The sequence below is a fragment of the Toxotes jaculatrix genome, chromosome 18, assembly GCF_017976425.1.
Source record: "Toxotes jaculatrix isolate fToxJac2 chromosome 18, fToxJac2.pri, whole genome shotgun sequence".
Classification (NCBI taxonomy): Eukaryota; Metazoa; Chordata; class Actinopteri; family Toxotidae; genus Toxotes; species Toxotes jaculatrix.
This window is the reverse complement of record NC_054411.1, coordinates 13,585,998-13,611,698: the sequence shown is the minus strand read 5'-3', so window position 1 is coordinate 13,611,698 and position 25,701 is coordinate 13,585,998. Positions and strand designations below refer to the sequence as shown.

The following is a 25,701-nucleotide window of genomic DNA, read 5'->3' as shown; positions in this document are numbered from 1 at the left end:
GTCTAAGCCTGCGGAAATCACGTCAACGTCCTTCCTGTTCTCAAAAGCCTTTCCCACCGTGCCTAGGGTTTTGATCTGAGTTTAATGTGAGTGGATTAATGGTGTTTAAATACCAAGAAAGGTGGTGCCGGGTTTGCTTTTTATAACTGCTACACCCATATCCTTCATCCCACGCCCCAAATATCCAGTCATGTCCAGTGGCCGGTGACCCCTGAAGGTCAGTGAACCATAGTTTGAACCACATTCTAGGCTGTCTAACGCAAAAATGAAACTAAATACTATCACGCATTTTCTTTATTGAATTTTATTGTTTTTTATTTGATTGTGATGGGGTCATTGCAATGACTAATTGAAAGAAAAAAATTCTCCTCCTACAGTACTGTCAACTCAGATGTCATTTTATCAGCCTGTGTTGGAGGACCCTGAGATAAAATAGAGTACAAATGAAGTCTGAATCTCCTTTTCAAAATGCAGGATATTATCAGCATGGACAAGGCACTGGCCCTAAAGTTCTGCAGGATATTGTCCCCTCTGGTAAATACGTCACTTTTCATACTGCATGCTGATTATGATTTGTCAGATGTCCTTCACAGAGGAAAGGTTATGTAATCATGTATCTGCACGATAGATAGAAAACCACTCATTTGCTGTGTTTAACAACTTAAACTAAAATTTCAGTTGATTAGAGGGAAACTTAACCTTGTGAGAAAAAGAACAAGGCTCTATTCTATGTGACCAAAAAACTCAATCAAATTAATATTAACCTTGAAACCAGAAAACCATTTGATCAGCAGCAGCTTCAGGTCAGTCATTCTTCAAATGCTGACATTTCAAAAATAAAAGCACTATATTAAAAAGGAATCATTTAGCCGTTCAAAATATCCTTATCACATCCTATTCCTAAAGTTTAATGCCTATTCCACATTTCCACATCATATATTGAACATAGTTTTTTTATTAATCACTTGTAATTAAAAGAGTCACAATGCAGAACAGGAAAATACAAAAAGTTGAATTGGTCACTGATAAATTGTATGATTGCTGGCTTTCAATCGTCATGTACTTCAGAAACAGGAATTGTATGGACAATTGACCACATAACAGACATCATGATACAGATTTGTAAATGTAACTGTAAATTCATGATGCGAAGAAGGAAAAGTTCTGTATAAAATTCTGTCTTGAAAAACCGTAACATGTACAAAGTGACTTGCGTAAACCCGTGCTACATGTTGTTTAACCAAAATACAGTTTCTCTGATAAAGTAATATTATAAATAGTTTGCAATTTTTTAAATATCTTAAAGTGGTATAAGCCTGAATTCCTTTGAATGGAGCAGAGGCACAGAAGACATGTTTATAAATGCTCACTATAAGTAAGTAATAAGTAACAAAAGCTCATTTGTCATGAGACTGAACCATAGTAATCTGCAGGTAGTGTGTTTAAACAGTTTTTACACAGGTAACATCATTAGTTAAACAGACTGTACAGTATTCAAAGCACCAAATCTTAGATGGGTTTCTACAAGAGTATGAGTGCTGTGAGACCTTGGACAAGCTTTAATTTCATTTGGTCCTACTTCACTGTGTCGATGCTGAGTCTTTTGTGTACTTCTCATTTTTCATTACAGGTCCATGTCATGATCGCTGACACTCTGGCGAAGGTATTCTTCATAGAGCTTTTTCTAGAGGGAAGGAACAGACGGTTGAACATACCTCAATGCAGCTTTTTTTTATTGCCAGTAACATTTCAGAGTCAGTCACTTTCACAATACCTTTTTGGTCTTGACCACCTCCTGAACATACTCCAGCTTCTCCTGCAGCTGCCTCTTCTGTTTGCCCGACAGAGTCGGTCGGGTCCTGCAAAGAATTCAAGGCAAAACACCTCAATGTCCAAGAATTTGGAACAGATTTGTTATTAACATACTGTACATGCTGAGGTTGGAAAACTAAACACTTTGTTTTTCATATTTAAAAGCAATGCTCCAAATCCATGGGGAGCCATAATCCCATGCAGCTGCCTAACAGGAAACTAGTACCAGTTTCTGAAAAACTAAAGCATGAGAGTGGAAAGACTTGTTTCTGCTTCCTTTTTAAAACTAAGTTGGGGGAAACAATGGGAAATGAAAATGTCACACCTGCAGGAAGGTGCAGTAAAAAAAAAAAGGAGTAGTAAAAATTCTAAATTCTAAAAAAGAGACTAGACTGATGTGTTCACAGATATTAGCTTGTTGCAGATATATTGGTATTAATGATATTGGTATTTGTGTTATTTCAGACCAAAAGCTGAGATGGTTCTGAGGTCTCCTACCTGAAGAAGAAGCGTGCAATGATGAGCAGGAGGAAGGAGAGAAGGACCAGTCCACCACAGCTGTAGAGCTGCTGCTCCACAGAGAGGGAGTCAAACATTCTCACTACGGGAGTCTGTGGATTATAGGAGCAGCTAGAATTAGACTTGACCGCTCTAAAGATTCTTTGGCAATGTGTATGTTTTGGACACTCACCAAGTAGAGTGACAGCGCCTCTGTGCCCTGGTCGCCCAGAGCCACCTCCAGCAGCTCCTTGGACAGAGCGCCCAGCACCAGTAAAGCCATCAGAGCCATCGGGACGCTGAAGCCCAGCAGAGTCAGGAAGCAGCTCTTGCAGCGCGCTCGTCGGTTCTCTACACTGGTCTGCCTGTGAGAGCAGAAGATCAAGGTAATTCTCTGAGGGCATTGCTGACTGATGCTACTGTGTGTGTGTCGCACAAATCTGTGTGTTTATTAAAGTAAGCATATGCACAGGTCCACAGTTCTATGAGATGATATTACAGTTTATAAAGTGATTCTGTTTGTGTTACCTGTCGTTAATGAGTGTATCAGTGATGGCCTCACTAATGAGCTCACAGTCCTTCTCCAGAGAGTTGAGGGTATTCTGCACTGTTTGGTTAATAGTTTTCTCGATGGTGCGACACACCTCCTCAATCTGGTTGACACAGCGACTTGGCTGAGAAGAGGAACACAGGAAAATCTGTGAGTTGACTAAACTATTTGCAATGGCGCTGCATGCAAAGAGCTGTCAATCATCTAAGTGCAGCTCTTACCTTGTTTGGATTGGGGATATAGATGGTGGGCATGTCAAAACCACACTTGTTGAGTCCTGGTCGCTTGCAGAGCTCCTGGACAATCTGCATCATTACTCTCTGACAAAACCAAAAATAAACAAGTCAGGAGGAGAGAGCCTGAGGATGTAACTTCCTGCTTCCGAGTATTATTGAGAGTATGTCTAGTAATTCTGTTAGAACTCAATCTTATGGAAGTGAGTGTCCATTTGCTCATGTTATGTTCTCTGTACTCCTACATACTTCAAAAACACCTGCACTGGATAAGACACTTAACGGCAGCTTTCAGCTACCCACACATTTTAACATGAAAAGGACATACTCTGTTTAGGTACCCATCCCTCCTAAAGGGAGACTGGGTCTGACAACATAAGCAATCCATGTGTTTTTTTTTATTCTTATAGGCACAGAAACTGCTTTTTAAACTTGTCAATACAAAGTGACCTTCTCATAACACCTTTTTAATCAGAGCTGTTGTTTTGCATACCTGTCTGTCTGACTCTCCCCCAGCCTCGTCAGCCTTGCTCAGGTAAAAACGCAGGCGGTCCCCGTGTTTCTCATTCAGACTCTCCACAATGTTCAGGGTGCGCTTGCACAGAGCCTGACCCATGGGGTCAAAGAAGACCAGAATCAGGTCGCAGAGATCACCTGAGAGTGGCAGTGGGAACGACCATTGTGTGATTTCAGAGTGAATATTTTCTTTAAGGTAGGATTTTGTCAACTTCCAAAGCATTTCTACTTGTGTTTTATTTAGAAATGATACCCCTGTTCAGTTTAAAGAATATTAGTGTCTGAATTAGTGTCTACCCACCCAGCCACAGGATAACCTCGTCTACGTCAAAGGGATATTTCATATCACCGTCCACCAAGCCTGGCGAATCCACAAATGTCACCAGGCTGAACCGTTTCTGACGTGACGTACAGATCTCTGTGCTCAGGTACTCTGAAACACCTGGAAGTCAAATGAGATTGGAATAAGTAGCACGTAAGCAGTTCCTCTGTTCTCAAACGTGCAGCATGATAACCTGAATGCTTCTCTGAGTGACACATAAATCATCCCTGTTTATCTTGTCAACTATACTGTTTGCCTCTGTGTTAACTATACTGTTTGCCTTTGTGGTTATATCAGTGTTTTCATAGTACAGAACTGTGAGGGTGCTATCACATTGATGCATTATGTCTGTCCATTTGTGTTGCTTTTTGATGCTGCATCCGCCTCATGTTAGAGACAAATTATGCTGAATTAAATGAGGATCTCACCTTTGAACTCTTGTAGAGGCTTGAAGTGTGGGTATAGATGAAGGGTGGCATTTCCCTTAAGAAAAGAAGGAGCAAGATCAGTTAGAGTTTGTCAACCAGTGGTCAGGCCTTTCAGAGGTACTGAAATGAGAGAAGATCTCATTTCGGTGCATGTAATAAATCACTATCATATGAAGTGACTTAAAGAGAAAGTGAGTGATTGATGGTACAACCTATAATGAAAACGGCTGATGTTGGGAATGAGAATTTTGAAACTATCTTTATTTAAAATTTCTTACTGGACCAAATATGAACCTGTTACGCAAGCATATGTTACAGTTTCACTCACTGTGAGAGACTCTCTCTTGCGTCCATTTGTAACAAAGCTGAAGCCTTGGGTCTCAATAGCCACTCCAGTGCGCTGGATGTGCTCCTCCACATACCTAACAAAGAAAAACAAAGCAACACAAAAAGGAGCTTGTATCAAGCAATGTGATGATGCATGGATGGAGGAAAACATTTGTGTCTAAGTCTGTCAGGAGACTGACAGTAAGATGCTACTGCACTCATGCATAATGTATTGCATTCATATGTTGAACTGCATAGAAAGCTGTGCTAAAGAGGGTATAACTACCTAGGTGTACTAGATAGATTAGTTTTCTCTTTTAAATATGATATTGTAATTGTCTGCAGTTTGTCCTTCTATTCTGTAGGATATATGGCATCATATAGTTGGTCTGATACTGGGTGGACAGGCGTGATCTGTGTAAAGTCCCCTGAAACATATGCTTGTAAAATGTATGTACCAGTTAATGAAGGAGCTTTTCCCAGCAGAGTGGTTGCCCATCAGCATCACGGTGATCTTTTTCCTGGGCGGCAGCAACTTCACACCAACAGACTCGGCCACTGTAATCAACCCTGAACAAGAGAGAGGGATTAGGGCTGCAACTAACAACTTTCATTTCTAACATCTATTTTCAGGCTTGAACCCAAGCCTGGGCCATTTGCTGCATGTTACGCCCCCTCACCCCCAAAATTACTGAAACAATGATTTGATTATGAAAATAATCATGGCCCTGTGGTTGCACCTGCAGGACTCAGGCCAGTCAGGACCAAGACTACTACTTGAGTGTAGCAGGAGCTGAAGAGGGTCGCAAACGTTTCAGTATGATTTTGAGGAGTCATTTTTAAAAATGTATCAACTCTATTCATTTTATTGGGACCCATATTTCCTAGCGACGCCCCTGGTTGAACTCTCTTGTAAACTTGCACAATCTGGGTTATACCAGAACTTTAAGTATATTAAGAGCTACATTACAAAGTTGTTGTTGTACCCTACAGTGTACCTGGCCCGTTGTTAACTACTAACTTAAAGGCTGCTTCATTCGTGGACGATTAAAGTAACTAGATGTAACGCTGTCTACGGCAACGTCAGCCAAATCACAATATCCATGCTCATTAGCTAGCTAACGGTTAGCCCCCTGCAGCATCAGAGATAACGCTTTACTCACTGACTAAGCTAGTTAAGTCCCGGTCAGCAAGCGGCACTGCAAGCTTAACTTTATCATCAAATAGGTCAGTGTTGGGGTGATTTCCAGGAACCGTTCAGGAGGTGATATGTCAGCCAACTCACCACTGTCGGGATCCGTGTACAGTTGGTGACAGTCCCGCAAGATGCGCTCATCGCAGGACACACCGCCAGATATCGAGTCTGCGTTCGCGGCACTTCGGCTCTTGATTTTCCCAGACATTGTTAGAAAGTGGTGATATCAGAGTGTCAGAGAGACTTGTTCGAGCATCTATCGAAATTCCACGAGTGTCTGAACAAAGCCGGTTTGCCTCGTTTGAATCGCCCCGGTCCGTTGAAACACGGCGTTAAGACGTATCCCGGCCACGTCGTCAGCTTGAACGGCTTCTGTTGCACGGGTTTCTGGGTAATGTAGTTCGTCTGTGGGGTTAATGCATGTGTATTTTAATTTGACATCTTTCTTTTGTATTTGGTCTTTGAATCTGGTGAGCAACGTATTTTCCAGTTAGTAACATCACACTTTCTACTAATGGTTCTAGATGTGAAAATGTAGTGTATAATGTAAATGTATTGCTGCAGTATATACTGCTGTCTGAGTGAGGAGACTGTTTGGTTCAAGGCTCAGTTTAGTAAATGATTAAAGATGAGACCATCCATTATACAACAGCCAATTGAAGCATCATGCTGGTGAAAAGAGCAGTCACTGTACACACAGCAGACAACTTAACGCAAACACAAATGACAAACACAATAAACTAATATTTGTCTGTGGTGATATTTAGTCCAAATAAACATATTCTTGCATTTGTGTTTATTTGCAGCTGAAAACTTTTTTCTTTTCACAATAGACCTTGTTAAAAATCTACACATCAGACATTTGTGTAGACATGTGAAGATTAAAAACAAAAAATATAATACCATGAGAAACTAGACAAGACAGCTAATGTTACTCACACTGAGACAATAAATGTGTGTACTATGTATAATGATTAGTTCCAAGACACATGTAGATTTTTAAAAGTAAAAATGTACAAATCAACTTCAGAATCTGTAATAATTTACTGTCTAAAGTCAAACAACAAAATAAACAGTATCGAACACTTTTTTCAGTGCAAGTTTATGAGTACACGTGTGGATTCATTTTAATATTACACCATATACAGACAATCCAATCAGCAAAGCCCCATGTATAACACTGATCAAGTAAATTTGAAACTTGGTTGTGAAACTTCTCAGTGATAAAGCACTCTCATCCTATTATTTAATTATTTTTGTCTGATACTAAACACAAGCCAAACTCACATTAGGCAAAGATTAGAGGATTTTTCCTACAACACAAATGCTATTAGTGTTCAACCTGTAAATGCTCCTGTGGAGCTGGTAAGTGGCCTGGGCGCACTGGGAGTTTGGTAGAGCTTTATGAGTATCCATATGGGTGTGGAGAATTTATGAACAGTAGAATCTCCACACTCACAGCGTCTGGTATCGTACCTTAAAACAGCTGAATATCACATCATACAGACAAACATTAAGGCCTGATCTGTAATGAGAGTAAACAAAAAAAAGCTTACAGGATTTGTGGCACCTCTGTTGTTGACCTAATTCAATTAAGTTTTTCTTGTGTTTCCAGCTCGTTAAACCCAGTTACCGCCACATTCTTCTCCAGTTAAGTGCCCCATTGCCATCCTCACTATTTTTACAGCATACAGAACATTTGTATCATATCTTATGAAATCTGTTAACTCAGCCCAAGATTACACAGGTGTCTCATTGCTGAAACTAATCTGAGCTCTGATGACTACCTTTCGATGACAGAAGTGTCTGTATCACTAATCCTAACAGATGCAAACCATTTGATGCGTAAATCTCAGTCCCTGTCTCATTGCAAAGTACGCCACACCAGTGAGATGACACATACTGATGAGAGTGTTTGGAAAGCCAGGCTGTTGAATGTGAAATGGCCTTTGCTTCCACCGTCTGTTACCACTTGAAAACATGTTTTGTCCTCTGTTTTGTCCTACCCCCAGACAGTGCTCTCCTGTGCTGTGAGGAGCTCCAGAATATCTTCATTTTCTATTCACACTTAAAGATCAAGGTTAGTCTACACTTCTCCCCCCCCCACACACACACACCCATCACACTTACATTAATGTAGTGTGTGTTATGTGTTATGTTCATTGTGTTTGTTCTAACATGATCTCACTGGGTTAATGTGATCCTTGAATAAATTAACATAATTTGTGCCAATAGAGAAAATGTGGTTAGCAAAGTCTTCAGATGAGGTGTGCATCTTGCTTTTTTACAGTCTCATGTCTCAGTGTTTTTTTGATTCAGTCCCTCTTGTCTTCCCTATTCTGTTACAAAAAATCAAACAGCAGCTCCAACACTGTTGGATACTTTAATTTAAAACCTTTTTAGGTGGGCTGAGCCATGTCCTCTGAGCAGACTGTAGCCAAGTTAGACTAATGAGATGCACATTAAGCTTTGAATATTGTAGCTGTGATTACAATGTTTAAATTAGTGAGGTACTTTAGGTTAGGTGTCATGCATCCTAAATACACAAGCGCTCTCAGCACACAGAGAGCATGGTCTTCATGTTTCCCTTCTCGTTATGTCAGAACAGAGTCTTTCATCCTTGGTTACCAGTGAGCTTTCCTCTCTTTGGCAACAAGCTCCAGGAAATGGGAATGACTCGCATAGAGGGGGAAAGACGAGTCAACATCAACCCATTGGACTTGTCCTGCATCATCTCCAGCTTGCAGTGGCAGCTCACTCACACTGTTGCCTGCAGTAACAGCAAATATACCTCATTGTCCTACAAAAATGCTGTTTGTTGCCCCCAGATAGAAAATGTCTTAGGAACTATAATGAGTGTTTTTTTTTTAATGGTCTGCAGTTGTTGAAGCTGTTGTAGCATAAATGGCACACTGGATTTTTAAAGTTTTAAAGTGCAAAAATGTAAATAGTGGCAATAAAAAATAAAAATCTTCCTAATTATTGATACCTGAGTCATCATGGAAGTTGACTGCCACTGTCTCCATCCAAGCATTGTCAGTGTTTCTAGGATCATCCACATAGCCTTTATAGACCTGAAGGAGAAAAATTATATAGTTTTCCTCATAGAAGCGCTTGTTGACTAAAATGTGACAGTAAATAAGTCAGTCTTTGTCAGCTGCTGACCTGAAACCCTTGTGATTCGAAGAGTTTGGTGATGCGCTCATGGATTTTTGCTCTCTCTGATGGAGACACTGAAAGGGAGTTCAGCGCCTCTTCTGAAAACTCCCGCTGCAGCGTGAGAGAAACCTTCTCCCCTGGATCTACCATCCCCTACAACACAAGCACATGAGCAAGCAAGTTACAGGACCATGATATGTCTTGGTTGTGAATTTATTTTTGTTGTCCCTAAGAATTCTTGAGCTCACAGCTGTGGGCTTGTTATGGTTGGCACAAGAAAATGCAAGGTAGAATGACACAATGACAGAGGATAAGTTGCAGAGAAAGTGGAGTGCAAACAACAGATCACATCAGTAAAATCTGAAGTGTAAGAGCCACCAACCCCAGGAATGGCCCACTCCCCACAGTCTTTCCTCTTGATGGATACAAACTGCAGTATAGACCGTTTGGAGACAGGGTGATGTATCTTCGCTCCTTTGGCATCTACCTTCCATCTGCCAGACAGTGACATACATCAGGCACTTATAAAAAGAAAAGTTCAAAGTATAAAGTCCCCTTTTCTTTGGCAAATGAGTAACTCCATCTTTCTAACATGAAAGAAAACTGCTGCGAAACTTATATTGCCTGATGGTAATGTGTTATTGACTGAGTTTTCCTCTTTTGAGTCATTCTTTATGCAACTAAATTAACTGATGAACTATGGTTAGTCCGTATCCGCATAATACCGATGTGTGAAGTTAAGAAAAAGTTACCTGGTGACAATGGGATCTGCTGCATGATTGGGTCCCCATCGTCCCAGCAGACCTCTGCCAGTCAACCCTGTCCGTCCACGAGGATTTCTAAATGAGTAAAAAGTGAATTTGCTAATAAATGATTTGTGTTTGCTACCACATTCATCAGAACTACATAAACTGATATAGCAAACAAAGTCATGATACTGCGACTTTCTTATAGAGTCTGCTTTGAACCACTCGAAGCTTGAAAACTGCAAAATGCAGATGTGAACTACCTGTTTATGAGTAAAACCATTTCTCTTGGTACTTTCTAACTTACAGTGGTTTTCCCTCTTCCACTTTGTAGCTGCCCACAAAGCTTGTCCTGTCCACAGCACCATCCACAGTGTTGAAATGTGGAGAGAAAGAGCTGTAAAACAAGAAAGGTCATCAAAACTCTCTCTCTGTCAAAAATTTCTCACAAGAGCCAGGTAAATCTGTAACAAATTCAACATGCAGTGTACACACTTTAAGTTGCTTTAGGTAATTGTGGCTCACCCGATATCAGGGTCCGCCCATGCCGGCTTGTTTGCCACTGAAGGGCTGGTGTAGCTGACTGGATTATACTGCGGCCACTCCTGACTCCAGTCCACCTTGTCATCAGGCACCGGGAAGCGCTTTATGTTGGATCCTGGATACTGGGGGCATCTGGACTTTACATGTGGTGCTGCTGAGGACGACATTGTCCGGACACTGGTTGTGTAGAGGTTATGGCAACTGGAGGCGACTGGTCTGATGGCCTGACCAGTTCTGAAAGGATGAAAGGATGGGCAGGAGATTGCAGACCTGCAGGGGAAGAAATATGAGATATGGAAATCCAGTAAGTTAACCTCGCTCTGCAGAAGCAGCAGCCTGATCCCGGCTCCACATCACATCCACTCCCTGGCTCTTAAGCAAATTATAGACAATACCTTCCCCACCAGCATAAATCCCCTGCCATAGGCTGACAGCACACATACTCAGCACGAAACCAAACACTTTACCATTTGTCACTACAGCATTGGGATCACCATGACAGCAGAATGAGAACTATTGTAATACTATAATACATCTGTTGCCTTAATTACTTATGTACTTATGTTATTACTTTAGTTTAGCAAACCTTAAATGATTATTTGTTTGATTATGATAAAAAAAACAGTTAATTAATGGTTGGGACTACTGTAATACTGATTTCATTCATATCGCCCGCCTCTTGACAAAAATCGTTTCTGCAGCAAATAATTATGTCGCTTTCAATTTTGGCTTACAGCCGAAACTGTCCTACAAATGTCAGATGTTCATTGCTTCAAGATAAACTACTAGATAATCACAGGCGTGATAAATACTGTCCATACCTAACTTCGGGGCTGCAAATGGTGTATGGGAGTCCGAAGAGAGCGAGCGCTAAGCGAATCCGGCAGATCCAATTTCGTCGCATAAGGAAATGAACCATTCCTTGAGACTAACTCATTAACAGCAGCACAACAACCACAACACGCAGCGCACTCGAACCAGGAAGTGCGCCGCCCGGCGCGGTGACGTTGACAAAGGGTGTGGTTACAGCAGTCGCACCCGTTTCCATGGTGACCACATTCAAGTATTTGTTGGTGAATCTGTCTGATAAAGGTAAAGAACATGTCATACTTTATTCTTCATATTAATTCATATTAATAATATTCAATTCATATATTTACAGTATTATGCAGGTTTGAGGACCATTTATTGCTAAGAGGAGGAAGTACTCCTTGGGACAAACCTTGCCGTATATTTTTTATCTGGACATATTATGTGACATTTAATTAAATATGATTGGTTATAGTTAATATTAATAGTTTATTTCCACTGAACATTTAAAGTATGTTCTGTTAGGAATTACAGATGCTTGAAAAGAACTTGTTTGTTGTGATTATTGTTGTGTGTTTGTTCTAGCAGGGAATGCTGTCAAAGCAGTCAATTTGTTTTGTCATGTTTTGCATTTATGTGGCAAAAATTGACAAACTTTTACAAAAGGTGTTTTCTCTTTACCACTACATCACAGGATAATATGATTATGTATAAAATATAAGGCTGCACAATACATGTTATCATTTACTGTCAACTATAACTATTGAATCTGTAGGCACAGTACTAATATATATATATATATATATATATATACACACATATATATACATACATACATATATATATAAAAATAGCCCACTATCATTCTCACCATAAGAGGCAGCATGTAACATATTTCGGCACGCCCACTCGTTGCGCTTGTTTCTGTGTAGCAATGAAGCTGAATAGGCGGTGCCCCTTGTTCGAACTGTATACAGCTGCCCTGACTCCGCCCAAACAAGTCAACCGAATAAGCTTTTCTAACGCACCTGTATTATTACCGTAGTTTGGCACGCGCATTTACGCTCAGTGCTGAGACCAAATCCGCGCTCGCGCATGAAATCCACTTACAGTCCAGTAGTAGAGAGGGCCTGGTTGGTTCTCTGCTCCCTCAGTCAAACAATCCGCTCGGTTAAAGCCTCGGACAAACGTTCAACAGTACTGAGAGCGACGGAGGTCCCTCGGTGAAATACTCTGACAGAGCAGGAGCGGTTTGGAGAGGAAGAATGGAAGATTCGAGCAGCACCGCAGTGGTCGCGGCCGAAGGCTCCGACAGCGAGGCTGCTGCTGCTGCTGCCGCCGCCGCCGCTGCTGCTGCTGCTGCGGCTGCCGAGGCCGAGGCCGGGGCTGCTGTCGCCGCTGAGGCTGCCGCCGCCGAGGTTGCTGCCGCCGCCGCCGCCGAGGCCGCCGAGGCTGCCGCCGCAGCTGAGTTGGCCGCCGCCGCCGAGGCTGCTGCTGTTGCCGAGGCTGCCGCCGCCGAGGCTGCCGCTGCCGCCGCCGCCGAGGCTGCTGCTGCCACTCTTGCGTATGATGTAGCGCCTGTAGCTGCGGGACCCAGGCCTGGGGCCGAGTCCGTGAAGGGCCAGATTTTTGACGTGGCCCCCCGCTACACGAACCTGTCTTACATCGGGGAGGGGGCTTACGGAATGGTGTGGTGAGTTGTGCTTGTCTCTGTTTGGCTACCGTGGTCTGAACCAAAAGTGCTAGCTAATACGAGCTGTAAATGCTATTAGCGAGCTAATCTTAGCTGTTGTGTGCAATAAGCATTGTGCAGAAAACGTGAGTGCGGTCACGATGTTTGTATTTTAAGCTGCTCCCAAACATTCAGACCTTGTTGAATCTCAAGAAGACCAACTTGTGGTTAGCAGGTTAGCTGACTAGCTACAGGCGTGGCTATGAGCTTTACAGGAAACAAGATTGAGAGTGATTGCGCAGGACGTAGTTTGCTATCTGAGCAGAAATCTTTTGCAGACTGCATTTGACCGCAAATTTAACTTAGCTGTCTCTGCTGCCATTTTATCGTCCGGTGTGTGCCTCCCAGTCACTTTCATCTCTAATTAAGTTCTTAAACATACACGTCTGCAGCAAAGCCGCTGCAGAGGATGCAAGTGATTTGTCAGTTGTAGCGCGGCCTTTCCTCGTGCTATCGCTGTATATAATCTTGTGTGGACACGTTAGGCAACCCTGTTGTACTTGATATCAATGCCTTGTCACTGCTATTGATGCTGAGCAGTGAACACTATCAGATGTGACAGCGCTGCCTGTCAGGGCGACATGAATGGTAGCATGAGATCTGGGTCCACGCATCCATTTCTGCAGAACACGCCGTGTGGATCACTGTCATCTCCAAACAGGAGCGTGCCAGCACGGTGCTATTTTGTTTGTGTCATCATGGTCATGTGATTCCACTGTCGGAGCCTTTGGTGTCGGTAAACATTGTCAACACCAGCTGGTTGGTACAGTGAGAGAAAACCACATAGAATTTAGTCATATGATTCACACCAGCTTCAAAACGGTGTGCTCTCTATCTGGTATCCAGGTGTACAGATGTATTGTTACACCTGTGATTGTTCATGTCGTGGTCGACTGAAGCAGCATGGGAACATGCATTTTATTTAGTGTGTTGTGTAATAAGAGAAAATGCATTTACTAATAGGAAAGATGTGATGTAACTGTTGTTCCTGTTGAGGGTGAGTGTCTATGTAAAAACCAAGCTTGGATGTTTTGGATGAATTAGGGGGATTAGGGAAGGGTTTGACAGGTTTTTGTAAGTTTGGCCCTGAAATTAATGAGAGTATTAACTGTAAATGCAACAGACCCAGTAACACACGATTCACAACAGCTCTCAGCACTGCCTGTTCTCCATCTACTCTACACCTACACCACACTGACACTGCACCTACTCTTAGGCCTACACCTACAGTACTTCACTACATATCACTGCAAAAAAGACGTGTCACATGTGTGTCTTGGCAGTAGAGACAGTATGCAACGCCCTATTGGAGCTTAGCACCAGACCAGTTTCTGATACAGTCATTGTGTGTGAATTGTGCAGTGTGTAATATGAGACCTGTTTTGTGCTTTCCACCCTGACCAGCTCTGCCATGGACAACATGACAAATCAGCGGGTTGCCATCAAGAAAATCAGCCCCTTTGAGCACCAGACGTACTGCCAGCGTACACTGAGGGAAATCAAGATCCTGCTGCGTTTCCGCCATGAGAATATCATCGGCATCAACGACATTATCAGGGCACGGCACATTGAACACATGAGGGATGTGTATCCTTTCATGATGGTCTCAATACAAACTTTATCTGCATGCTGTTCGTGCATATGTCTCCTATTCCCCAAACTTATTTTAATATAGGATTGAGCTGGTTTTAAAATCTAACCCATCCCTTGTCTTTAACTGTTTAAAGCATTTCATTTGTTTTTTCAGGCTGAGTCACCATTGCACAGCTGCGCCTGAAATCAGCAGTTTCAGTGAAACTATAATTTTCTCACAAATCCTTACAAGTTCTTAGAAAAACAAAGCACTAAAAAAGGAAACACATTTTTGTTTTTACTATAAGTGTTCATTCACACATCTGTTCATGTTGGATTCAGGAACCCGTAACAAAACAGTGTGCAGTGACGTTTGAAGAGTCTTCAGCTCAGCGACAGCTTTTGTTTTTCATTTGAAGTATATGGCTCTGAGAATTCTGCGGTGACTACACCTGACTGAAAAAAATGATTGAGGCTGTGTGTGGTGACGTTAAAGCAAACTCTTAAAAAAAAAAAGAGCTATTAATCCAGCTTTCAGTGACTACACTTCTGCCACAGAGCTTCAGTTTGACCAAGAGTTCAGTGGGATAGTTAAAGGGAAGAAAATGTGCTGGAGACGTTAATGTTTTTGGTGGACAAGCTGAATTTAGGCTACATATGAAATATGCATAACCCGGAGCTGCTTGTGTTACTAGAAATGAAATTAATCTCAGCTTTACAAACTCTTTATTTTACATCATCTAAATTAATCAGTTAAGAATTTACAAGTTTTGTCTGCTGTTTTCATTCAGCCACTTTCATCAGGTCAGTATTTTCAGACACATGGTGGGGACCATCCTCAGAGCAGCTAGCAAAGGACTGTGGGCATGGCCGGTCAGGGGGTTGCTGTGACTGACTGCTGCCCTGGCAGTTTCTCTATGAAAAGCTGCTTTGTCCCCTGAAAAACAGAAAGGAAGTGTGTGTGATGTCCTTGTATTTTTTTGTGTCTGGCTTTCTTGTTTGATCTGCCTGCTCGCTGCTTTGTTGTGCTGTTTCTGACTTGTGATGGCTCCTGATTTAGGGCTGGTGTTACAATATCCAGTGACAGCACCAACACCAGAGCCTCTTATATCAACAGGACTAACAGTCTGCAGTCATGCTTGTGGCTCTGTAAGGAAGTTATAAGGCATGGACAGGAATTCTTTTAATTTAAGTATATGGTTACACAGATTGAAACTTTGACCCGATGGTGGTGTTAAGGCACCTCCAAAGTTGTTAAAGTTCCTCCTGAGGAGGATATGAATGTCTGTACCAAATTTCATGGTAGTCCTTCCAGAAGGTGTTGAAATATTTCAGTGTGGATTGATCTGACTTTGCCGTTTCTAGAGCGACACTATCAGCAGGGCTAAAAGGTATCTTCTTATAGTGCTGCAAAGTTTTGCCAGAGGACATTAGTGCAGGTGTTTTATACTCCTCTGGACTCCCAAGGGCCCCATGTGACTGTGTGTCCCCAGCATGTTCATGGTACAAAAACTCTGAAATGAGATGTTACGTGTTTTATTTGCCACTGTACTTTCTGTGGTCACAGTTTTTAAGGTTTCTGATATATGATTTGAGGAACAAAATTATTGCAACACTAACATTGCACCTATATGACCAAACTGTCTTGCAGTCTCAGTTTTGTCTATTAAGACATGACGGAGTGTGGTTTAGGCGATGATGTGCCTCACTGCCTCTCCAGTCAACCAAAACTTGTGACCACATCTTTAAACAGAGTATACTATGAAGTATGATTCAGCTGCTCTTGGCTCAGTTTTATTCAGAAACTTCTATTGCTGAATATTGCAGACATTTAACAACGGTGCTTGTGTTTTTCCTTGGATGCTGTCAGTCGTTGTCCTCCTTGACCCATGCTTCCTTCCAGCTACATCGTGCAGACTCTGATGGAGACGGACCTGTACAAGCTGCTGAAGAGCCAGAGGCTGAGCAACGACCACGTCTGCTACTTTCTCTACCAGATCCTGCGAGGTCTCAAGTACATTCACTCAGCTAACGTGTTGCATCGCGACCTCAAACCCTCCAACCTGCTCATCAACACCACCTGTGACCTCAAGGTCAGCTTACACACACACACCCAATCATCACTGGTGACAAAAAGACTGTTTTGTCTGCAGGCTTTTCCCCACTGCAGGAAAAAAGTGTGACTTTTTGCATTCATTTTGTTATTTTGATTCATTCAAGAATATATACACCTTTACATGTTGTAAATGTAGTATAGGTATTAAACATTCCTTGTGATTTTGAATTAGTATGTGATAACGGACTCTCTTAACTTCATTTCTGAGGACAAAAGAGGATATTTTCCTTATCTCACATGGTGCATTAAAGTCAAATACTTCTGTTGAGTTAGCTAAGAACTATAATGCTTCTTAGCCACTATGTTTATTTAAACATGGGTACCCGTAGCAAGAAAGAATGCCAGGAATGTTGGCAATGGATGATGGATTGACCGAGGTCCTTCCTTGCAGAAGCCCAAGATATCACTGTTTAGATGATGCAGAATTTCAGACTTGAAATACGTTTTCATGATGACACAGAAGAGTCTTAGTCACCTCCTCTGATGTCCTGTTGTCTCTCATTATCTCGTCTGAATACACTTGAAAAGCTTGAAAATAGAAACACTGAAACTCAGTATTTGCAAATACTTCAGATGAAATGACTCACAGTTGGATCGGGACACTGTTTAAAAAAAAAACACCCTGAAGGCCTTTTCTTTTCCTGATTCCACTTTGTTCTTGGGTGTGTATGTTTCTTATTTTAGTATGAACTAGCGAAACATGGTCTAAAGTGAAAATACTGCTGGAGTGTCCACAGTGCAGACTACTGACGAGGATCTAAACAATGTAAATTAATAACTTTTATAGTCCAGGTGTCATTGCCTTAGTATTAATAGTGAGGGCTTCTTTTTAAAGGCATTTTCCATAACACAGCCCCCCAGTGCTGTTATTTCTTTATCCGCTTGCATTTTGGGTAACGGTGGAAAACTTTTTTTTTTTCCTTTAGGTGAAATGAACCATCAGGGTTCTCTTTGGTCTTTGGTAGCGTGTTGTTCAGCCTCAGAGTACACTTGTGAACTCTCAGCAGCTAACCATCAATCCCTGGATTAGTTGATCATGTGGGAGGAGTGAAGAACAAAGGCAGCAAATGTTGTAGCAGCTTTCTGATACATTCCACTCCAGAACAAAAAAAAAAGGATCAAAATAAACCATTTTAACTGCAGCTACACTGGGTTACATCTGTGGCTTTGTCACTCTGTCACTATTGTTACTTAAAGTCTATATTTGTGTAGAATGCGTAATGTAGTACAGAAACTAGTTTCAGATATTTGACTTGGCTAACAAAAGTAAAACAAGGAAATTGTGTTCCAGAGTAAAACGACCAGATTAACCTGCTGCAGGCCCACTCCCACCCCTTCTCCCCATCCCTGTACATTGTATAGTATTACTCTGCTGGATTCCTCCTTGGTGCCAGATTTCCTGCCTTCAAAACTCAAGATTAAAAAGTAAAGTAGATGAAAATAAAGTTTATGACAGAAGCAGCAAAATGGGAACTGCTAGAGATGTATCAAACATTTACAGACTTACCGACCAGTTCTTGACAGCTGTTTGGTTTTGAGAAGTCTATGACTGTGGGGCTCGTTGATTCCTGTGACCTCTCGTGTCGTCCTCAGATCTGTGACTTTGGCCTGGCACGGATAGCCGACCCTGAGCACGACCACACAGGTTTCTTGACCGAGTATGTGGCTACGCGTTGGTACAGGGCTCCAGAAATCATGCTCAACTCAAAGGTAGATCTATGAGTCACTGATGAGGACTTTTTAATTGACTAGATAGTTTCTCATTTTGTTGACTGAGTGTGGGGTGTGTGTGTGTGTCTCAGGGCTACTCTAAGTCCATTGACATCTGGTCAGTGGGCTGCATCCTGGCTGAGATGTTGTCCAACAAGCCTATCTTTCCCGGGAAACACTACTTGGACCAGCTCAACCACATACTGGGTGAGACACAGTTCTCAGTTTTTTCCACAAGATGTTAACAGTGTGAGCAGCCATATCGAAACATGTCCTTTACTCTCTTTGTGCAGGCATTCTTGGCTCTCCATCTCAAGAAGATCTGAACTGCATCATCAACATGAAGGCAAGGAACTACCTGCAGTCCCTGCCTGAAAAACCCAGGATCCCCTGGGAAAAGCTCTTCTACAAGGCGGACTCGAAAGGTGCGGTGACGCCACTCATTTGTTGAAGTGAAATATGGGGAAAAAATGGACATAGTTATTTAAAAGAACAAAACCTACAGACTAATCTGTGGAAATGAATTTACAAGTTAAATGATTCTCCTGCTTTTTTCTAACTGTTGTAATTGGATGAATGGGGTTAGCAAAGGCATTTAAAAGGTCACATTTATTTATATTATTATTATTATTTAAAGACTTGAATATTTTTTTACAACAGGCCTTATATGTATAATTATTTTGTTAAATATATACAGCTCTTTTTTGGGCTTTTTGAAATAAAAAAGAATTCAGAGGCTAGTTTTGTAATTTAGATGGCAAAATTATCATAGTATTAATATTATATTAAAATATTAATACTATTTAAATTTGTTGAACAGTAAAATCGTATTCAGTGTTCCTTAAAGTTAACTTAAATTACTATAATTAAATATGTATATAATTTGTTAATGGGCAGGAACACATAATTGAAAAATTAAATATAAAAGATATGTTAAAAAAAAAGAAAAAATATTGAATGGCATGAATTACCCTAAAGTGAAGTTTGGTTATTCTAGTCTCAGTCCAATAAAAACATGTTGACAATGAAATTAAATAGATACTTTTTTTTTTTATAAATGTTGTATTTTTATGTTGCTGCACAAACTGGTGACTAAAGTCAGACTAAAGCTTTTGATGTATCTTACGCAGCTCTGGACCTGCTGGGCCGCATGTTGACCTTTAACCCCTACAAGCGCATCAGCGTTGAGGATGCCCTGGCTCATCCTTACTTGGAGCAGTACTACGATCCATCAGATGAGGTATGCATAAAGATTGAAGTGTATGATCACTGCCTCCTTTGAATGCTCACTCACTTCAATATAGCTCAGTTTATTCAATATAAACTGCACTGTACTCTAAAGAGGAATTTGCATAAACGAAGAGCAACAGCAGCAACACATGGGGAAAAAAAAACTACATCAATTCAGCCAAGTATTGAGATTTGAACAAATGTTGGTAAGCAGAAGGACTAATTAATTCAAACATGTTCATCATTGTTATTATTTTTTTTTTTTTGGGTTTGTTTTTCCAACCACGAGCCAAGCTTTAATCGTGAGCCTTTCTGCTTTGTGCTGGGAAGCCTCTCAGCTGTGTTTGGAATGCAGTTAGTATTAAGTTTGCTTCATTGTTCAGCATGAGACAGTTTCAAGAGTTTAATCACTCATCACATCTTAACAGACAGAATCCCAGTGCTATACTGTAGAAACCACAGTTATTCCTTTCTAGTTTTTCCAGTTTTCAGACATACATATCAGAATGGAAGTTACATAGCAAGGGTACGTTTTTTTTTTTTTCATTTTTCATTTATACTTACACCTGTTTTTTAACTTCATTGTGTTTTTTGTTTCATCCTGATCTGCACTGTTGAGGCCTCCAGATCATTGCTGCTGCAGTTTTGTTAGTTAAGTTTAATAACTGTGTGCAGAACATTGCAACAGTGAAATGGAAGTAAACAGTTGGCACACCGCACTTCTCAATTTTAACACCAAGACTGAAGGTTTGAAAAATGTTTGTGTATGTGTGCGTGTTTAGCCGGTAGCAGAGGAGCCCTTCACTTTCACCATGGAGCTGGATGACCTTCCTAAGGAGAGACTGAAGGAACTGATCTTTGAGGAAACGGCTCGTTTCCAGGACACTTACCAGGGCTCCTGAGACACACAGGTACATATTACAGCAGCCTTAGTTCACAGAACCAAAGTCCAGCTCCTGCTTTGTTTATAAAAAAAGAGCAAATTAAGTAGCACGCTTTGTCTCGTCCCACGTTTGACTAGATTTCTTTAAACTGCTCTGAATTGAGTTGATTGATTTGAGACCACTAGATGTCAGTGGAGCACCTGCCATTCACCCATGCATTTAAACACAAGCAAATCTCCTGCAAATTTCACAGCCAGAGAACCTGTTTTGCTGTCACAGAGATGAGAGTGAATGTTATTACATAAATGGTGAATTGTTGGTGTCTGTTAGATTTTGCAGAGCTAGCCCCAGTTAAAGTTTTGACCTTTGACTGTGTTTTAAAGACGTGTCTGTGCAGTTTTATGATTGTAATGTATGTTTCGGATTCAAATCTTATCATTAATGATGTGAATGAGGGCAAAACGTACCAAAAAAAGTGTATTTATTTGCTAAGAATAGTGTGAATAGGATGTTTGGCAGTGAGATTGTGACTTAATATTCATTAATTGAATGTCTGTGCATTTCTTCTTGCTCCTCCTCTTCTTTTCTTTCTCTTAGCGCTATAGAGTGACAAAGCCATGCAGAGGCTCGGAATAAGAAGACTCCAAACGACATGCTAAAACAAAAAAAAGAAAAAAGAATCTTCAAGAAACCAACAAAAAGAGAAAAACGACAAATATGAACATTTAACTGCTTATCTTTCCATTTCTACTGCAAGAGAGAGCTAAGTTTAACTTTGATTTCTGTGGTTGGGTGGGGTGGTAGGGTCTCTACTCATACTGTTTCAGTTCTGTCCATGTTGGACTCTCCCTCCTCTCATCTCACACCTGTTTTCCAGTCGAAATGTCCCACCTCACCCTGTCCCAATCGGCAGTTACTCGCTGTCCCTGTCCTCATCCCTCTCCTCCGTTCATCTCTCCTGCATTTGTCGCTGATCTGTCTGTCCTCTCTGTCGCTCCCTCTCATATAAACACATACTACTGTATTAACCAACACCATAACTCTCTTGTCTTGCTCCATGTAAATTACAACCTGGAAAAAATCGAGGGCTAAAAGAATGGGGATGCTCATCGGGTGTGTGTATGTATATACAAAAATATAAAAGCTTTTTTTTTTTTCATTTTTCAGTGTGCTTGTCGCAGTTTTCGTTTGTATACCGTTGTTTGAGTGTTTTCGGATCAGTTCAGCGTCATATTTGTATGTTTTGGGGTTTATATTTGCTAGTCATTTTTGAACACTTGATTTTGAGTCAAACATTCAGTGTTTTTACTGGCATGTTGGCAGGTTTATAAATTTCTCTGTCGTTCTTTTTTCTTTCTTTTTCTTTCTTTTTTTTATGGAAAAAAAAACTGTGTATGATGTTCATATGAATGCATGCATTCCTGAAATTTACCAAAGTGGCAGAGAGATGTGAGGAACTTGGCTGGGGAGCAATTAAGGAATATTAGTTTTTATTTTAACTATGTTTCTTGACCTACAACTTGCATCTAGGGCAGACAAACTCAACTGAACCTAACAGTTATAATCAGGAGGCGCTATGTGTTCGTAACAAATCAGATCAACGCAAAGAGCGTGAAATAGTTTCTACTATTGCTTGTTCATTCAGATATTACAGCTGTGATGTCGAAGCCCCATTTTCCAGAATATCCATGGTGCTCTGTCAAAACAATTGTCAAAACAGTTTTTTTTCCTTTCTGTAGTTCTCCGCAGCAGGAACTAAATAAGCACCGTATTGTAAGAATCAAAGATTTTGAACACCAACACTGGAATGATCAGAAACCTACTGCTGCTGGTAGTTCTGTAGTGACTTTTGTTTTTTTTTTTTGTTTTTTTAACAAAATGCAGAAATGCTACCAGAACACTGATGTAAGACACTGGTATAACATTACTGTATTGTCCACATTTGGCCCTTTTCCCATCAAATAGCTGATCCAGCGTCAGTATTACATTCCTATATTAACTTACATTCCTATAGCAGCTGACTGGAAAACCACTCGCGTCATAACACCACTGAAGCCCCCTGTCGTTCCTCAGCTCCTCTCGAGTATTAATCTTCACTGTATCCTCCAATTCCAAAAACATTTTAGGGAACACCGTCTATTCTGGAAAATGGGGGGAGTCTGGTTTGACATCAGCCTTTTCTGTTGCTCAGTGCTGTTTTTTGGTCTGTGTTCTTGTCTGCTGCCGTTTGATCCAGGACAACCAGAAGTGTGTGCGTGTGTGTGTGTGTGTGTGCGTGCATGCAGGGACCTAACTGACAGTGAAGGCCCAAATCTGAACAACTTGATATCCGTTAATTCATGTGGTCATACTTGAATGCACAATTTTCAGCAAGCGTTACGTTCACTTCGCCCTGTAGACTTCTTTTTTTCACAACAGACGTTTTGACTTGTCATAGCAGGAAAAACACTGGTGGAAAAAAAAGTTAACTATTAGTCCACTGTCATAGTGTCCCAGTAAATCACACCAGTGACCCATCACACACACACACACACACACACACACACGGTAGCAGGGCCTTGAAATTCTGTCATGTGAATGGAATGCCCCCACATTAATGCTAGTAGTAACACCTGTACCTTTCCTGCTGTGACACGCCAAAACGTCTGCTGTGGGGGGAAAAGTGTCGAATGTAATTGGCCTGAATTTGTTTGTCACTGCAGTTTAACTTTCTTCAGTTGTGAGCTTTTACAAGAACGGCACCTTCTCTAGGAGTTCTGAGGAAACTGTGCACCTCACTGATTAATCAGGAAGAAAACAGCCAAGCCCAGGAATTTCCCAGACGAGTTGTTGTACGGTTAATTCCTGCTCAGTGCACAGCCAAGAAACCAGCATCACTTCATGGTAGTTCATTGTATATCTCAGTTTGTCCCTCTCTGCCCAGTTTTCTTTTTTGCACTCCTGTTCCCTCCTACCTTTGCCTGTGTGTGTGTGTGTGTCTCTTCCCATTTTCCACCTGTTAACAGACCAGATGTGTATTCTTTAATGTGGGTGATATAGTGTTTCTCTTTTGTGTACTGTTACTTCTGTGTGTTCATTGTTCTCGTCAGTTGTCAGGGGTCTGCTCCCGTCCTCTCTGTGACCGTACTAATTGCTGCTTGGTGGAGCTCCACTCGTGGGTCCCACTCAGTCACCAGCTCAGTCTGCACTAAATTTTGCTTGTTGCACTGGGACCAGTAAGAGACCCCCGCCCTCTAATGCCAAGGCCTGTGATGCTAATAGACTGAGATCTGGAGCGCTCACTGGCCCCGCCCTCTACCTGCAAAATCACCAGTTTTGTTCGACATCACATAGTCCGTTCTCTCAGAAGCCATAGCCAGCACTCTGGGATTGGTGTGAGGCTTTTTGGTGCATGTGGTGATGTGTGTTGTTCTGTTCAATCCCCCCAACTCACCACGCTTTACTCAAAGGGCTGCCTCCTCTTCCTCTCCTCCCCTTGTGTGTTTACGTACTCACCCTTTTCTGCTTATCTACTGTGGGATTGGAGAAGACCTTCTAATCCAGGTCGCTGTCCTCCCCCTCAACCCCTGTCTCACCTGACTCATAGATCACGGACGGTTGTACAAGCAGGAAAACTTGCTTGGATCACACGACTCAATCAGCACGCCGGCACTTTTGTCTTTCCAGCCACACTCTGTCCCCTTCCAGGCTGTCGTTGTTTTGGTTGGTCTTTTTCCCTCCCTGTCTCTTTTCCAGCTCGTCCAACTTTAAGTTTCACCTGCTGCATGTCTTAAGGCTCATGGACTGTGTGCAGTAATTTATGTCTGTGTAAAAGTGTTTGTGTATCTACTCATCAGTAACATAAAGCCAAGACTGTTTTTGTCTAGAGTGTGTGTGTGTGTGTGTATGTTTTGGAAGTGTGTATTGTTTCCTCACAGCTTGGGCCCTCTCCCTGCAGTTACCTGTGCTTTTACATCTGCGTGACTGTTTTTTCTTTCTTTTCTTTTTGACCAATACAAAAAACAACCACACAGATATTTCTCGTGTAAAGTCGGTCAAACAGGCCCTGCTTGCTTTTTCTTTTCTTATCTTTTTTTTCTCTTTTCCCTCTGACCTGCCACCAGACCAAACATCTCACTGGGTAACCATGGGAAAGAACCAAGAGGACCACGTTTTGCAATTCTCCTGACACACTCTCATACACACACACACACAAACTTCCTCAGTGTAACTTGTGTGTTTGTGAAAAGTTGCACTTAAACACACCACACACATACACACAGTATCGACAAGTCTCTTGTCATGAGGCTTGTTTCCAGATGTTGTTTTTAAATGGTTGTTCTTATTATTGCTATTGTTGTTATATTGGTGAGTTGTTTTTTGTTTTTTTTTTACATAAAGGGAGTTAAAGTTGTATAATTTTTTTAATTATTAGGATGTTTTTATTTGTATTTTTTCTTCCTTATTTCTCTTATGGGCGTGACTATTATTGGCAGCGTTTTCAATATTCCTGAAACTTAGGTTGGTTTTTTTTTGTTTTTTGTTTTTTGTTTTTTTTTGTTGGTTAATTTTTTCTTTTTTTTTAAATTTCCCCTCCAAGATCTTAGAAGGAATTATTTTAAAAGAAGATATAAGTAGATTGTCAAAGAGCTATGAGTTATTGAGGGTTATAGTCTGTATATTCTATGGGTATTATGAATTAAACGATTAACAAAGAAACAGAATTATATACATATAATTAAATAAAATTTCCTGATACTGTTACAGCTGCTTGTGGGTGTTTTTTTCCCCCTTGTGGTCTTTAGCTTTTGTTTGTTTTTTTCATTGTCCTTTCAGCACCTTTTACATTAGAACTCCAATGACCAGCACTAAGTGATCACAAGTGGGTGGGCTTTTTTCCCCCCATTTTCTCAGGATCAGTCCACGGCTGTAGGCTGAGATGCTGTGATTTCTTAATGTGGCAGGACTCAGTATCAGAACCTCTGCTAACTCATCAGGCACAGGAAACCACTGACAGTGTCCTCACAGCTGGACATGGCTTTCCTTTCTCTCTTTTTCTTTTTTTTTTTTGGTCATTTTGTGCCACAGGCGGCAAGTGTTGCTGATTGTTACCATAGAAATATGGCTCTTAGAAGTAGGATTGATAAACAAGTCGGCCCTCATTTTTGTGAAAGCGTCAAACCTGCATTGGACTAATCTCACAGCAAAGCTAGGACAGGTCAAACAGACTGAAAACTGAAGTTTCTTTTCACCATGAAAGTTAACTTTCTTTTCCCCCTTTAAAGTCTTCCTGTCTTTCTCCATAACATGTCTCAGCATGGCTTCGCCCTCCATCCCTG

General features: G+C 41.3%; 3 protein-coding genes and 1 long non-coding RNA gene across 4 annotated transcripts; 2 read left to right on the top strand and 2 right to left on the bottom strand.

The window, feature by feature from the left end:
• Window positions 1-40: 40 nt before the first annotated feature.
• On the top strand, window positions 41-2,510 carry LOC121198102. The gene is made up of 4 exons (XR_005896319.1): window positions 41-217; window positions 475-534; window positions 1,631-1,663; window positions 2,278-2,510. It is a non-coding gene; the product is annotated as an uncharacterized LOC121198102 (long non-coding RNA).
• si:ch211-11k18.4 lies at window positions 936-6,236 on the bottom strand. The gene is made up of 12 exons (XM_041061966.1): window positions 5,972-6,236; window positions 5,145-5,256; window positions 4,688-4,781; window positions 4,360-4,414; window positions 3,911-4,051; window positions 3,587-3,747; window positions 3,082-3,180; window positions 2,839-2,984; window positions 2,504-2,675; window positions 2,311-2,423; window positions 1,775-1,859; window positions 936-1,684 (listed from the first exon to the last, which is right to left on the bottom strand). The coding sequence occupies exons 1-12, from the start codon at window positions 6,087-6,089 to the stop codon at window positions 1,625-1,627; spliced, it is 1,356 nt and encodes a 451-aa protein (XP_040917900.1). The 5' UTR covers window positions 6,090-6,236; the 3' UTR covers window positions 936-1,624.
• A 1,958-nt stretch (window positions 6,237-8,194) lies between these two features.
• nudt9 (nudix (nucleoside diphosphate linked moiety X)-type motif 9) lies at window positions 8,195-11,412 on the bottom strand. The gene is made up of 8 exons (XM_041061967.1): window positions 11,151-11,412; window positions 10,312-10,599; window positions 10,094-10,183; window positions 9,793-9,879; window positions 9,423-9,534; window positions 9,047-9,193; window positions 8,871-8,955; window positions 8,195-8,651 (listed from the first exon to the last, which is right to left on the bottom strand). Exons 1-8 carry the CDS (start codon window positions 11,246-11,248, stop codon window positions 8,506-8,508), a joined length of 1,053 nt encoding a protein of 350 aa, XP_040917901.1. The 5' UTR covers window positions 11,249-11,412; the 3' UTR covers window positions 8,195-8,505.
• A 780-nt stretch (window positions 11,413-12,192) lies between these two features.
• Window positions 12,193-24,246, top strand: mapk3 (mitogen-activated protein kinase 3). The gene is made up of 9 exons (XM_041061965.1): window positions 12,193-12,832; window positions 14,276-14,458; window positions 16,347-16,536; window positions 18,153-18,269; window positions 18,362-18,476; window positions 18,563-18,694; window positions 19,400-19,509; window positions 20,282-20,410; window positions 20,981-24,246. The coding sequence occupies exons 1-8, from the start codon at window positions 12,405-12,407 to the stop codon at window positions 20,399-20,401; spliced, it is 1,395 nt and encodes a 464-aa protein (XP_040917899.1). The 5' UTR covers window positions 12,193-12,404; the 3' UTR covers window positions 20,402-20,410; window positions 20,981-24,246.
• Window positions 24,247-25,701: the final 1,455 nt, after the last annotated feature.

Bases quoted from the DNA above. Each gene is read 5' to 3' on its own strand.
- mapk3 (XM_041061965.1), top strand. From the start codon at position 12,405: ATGGAAGATTCGAGCAGCACCGCAGTGGTCGCGGCCGAAGGCTCCGAC. The intron at 18,477-18,562 runs GTGAGACACAGT...CTCTTTGTGCAG, and splicing joins CCAGCTCAACCACATACTGG to GCATTCTTGGCTCTCCATCT. The intron at 19,510-20,281 runs GTATGCATAAAG...GTGCGTGTTTAG, and splicing joins ACTACGATCCATCAGATGAG to CCGGTAGCAGAGGAGCCCTT.
- si:ch211-11k18.4 (XM_041061966.1), bottom strand. From the start codon at position 6,089: ATGTCTGGGAAAATCAAGAGCCGAAGTGCCGCGAACGCAGACTCGATA. The intron at 2,424-2,503 runs GTGAGTGTCCAA...TATAATCCACAG, and splicing joins AGGCGCTGTCACTCTACTTG to ACTCCCGTAGTGAGAATGTT. The intron at 1,860-2,310 runs GTAGGAGACCTC...AATTCTTTGCAG, and splicing joins ATTGCACGCTTCTTCTTCAG to GACCCGACCGACTCTGTCGG.
- nudt9 (XM_041061967.1), bottom strand. From the start codon at position 11,248: ATGGTTCATTTCCTTATGCGACGAAATTGGATCTGCCGGATTCGCTTA. The intron at 9,194-9,422 runs GTTGGTGGCTCT...CTTGTGTTGTAG, and splicing joins GGGAGTGGGCCATTCCTGGG to GGGATGGTAGATCCAGGGGA. The intron at 8,652-8,870 runs GTATCAATAATT...CTGTTACTGCAG, and splicing joins CAACTTCCATGATGACTCAG to GCAACAGTGTGAGTGAGCTG.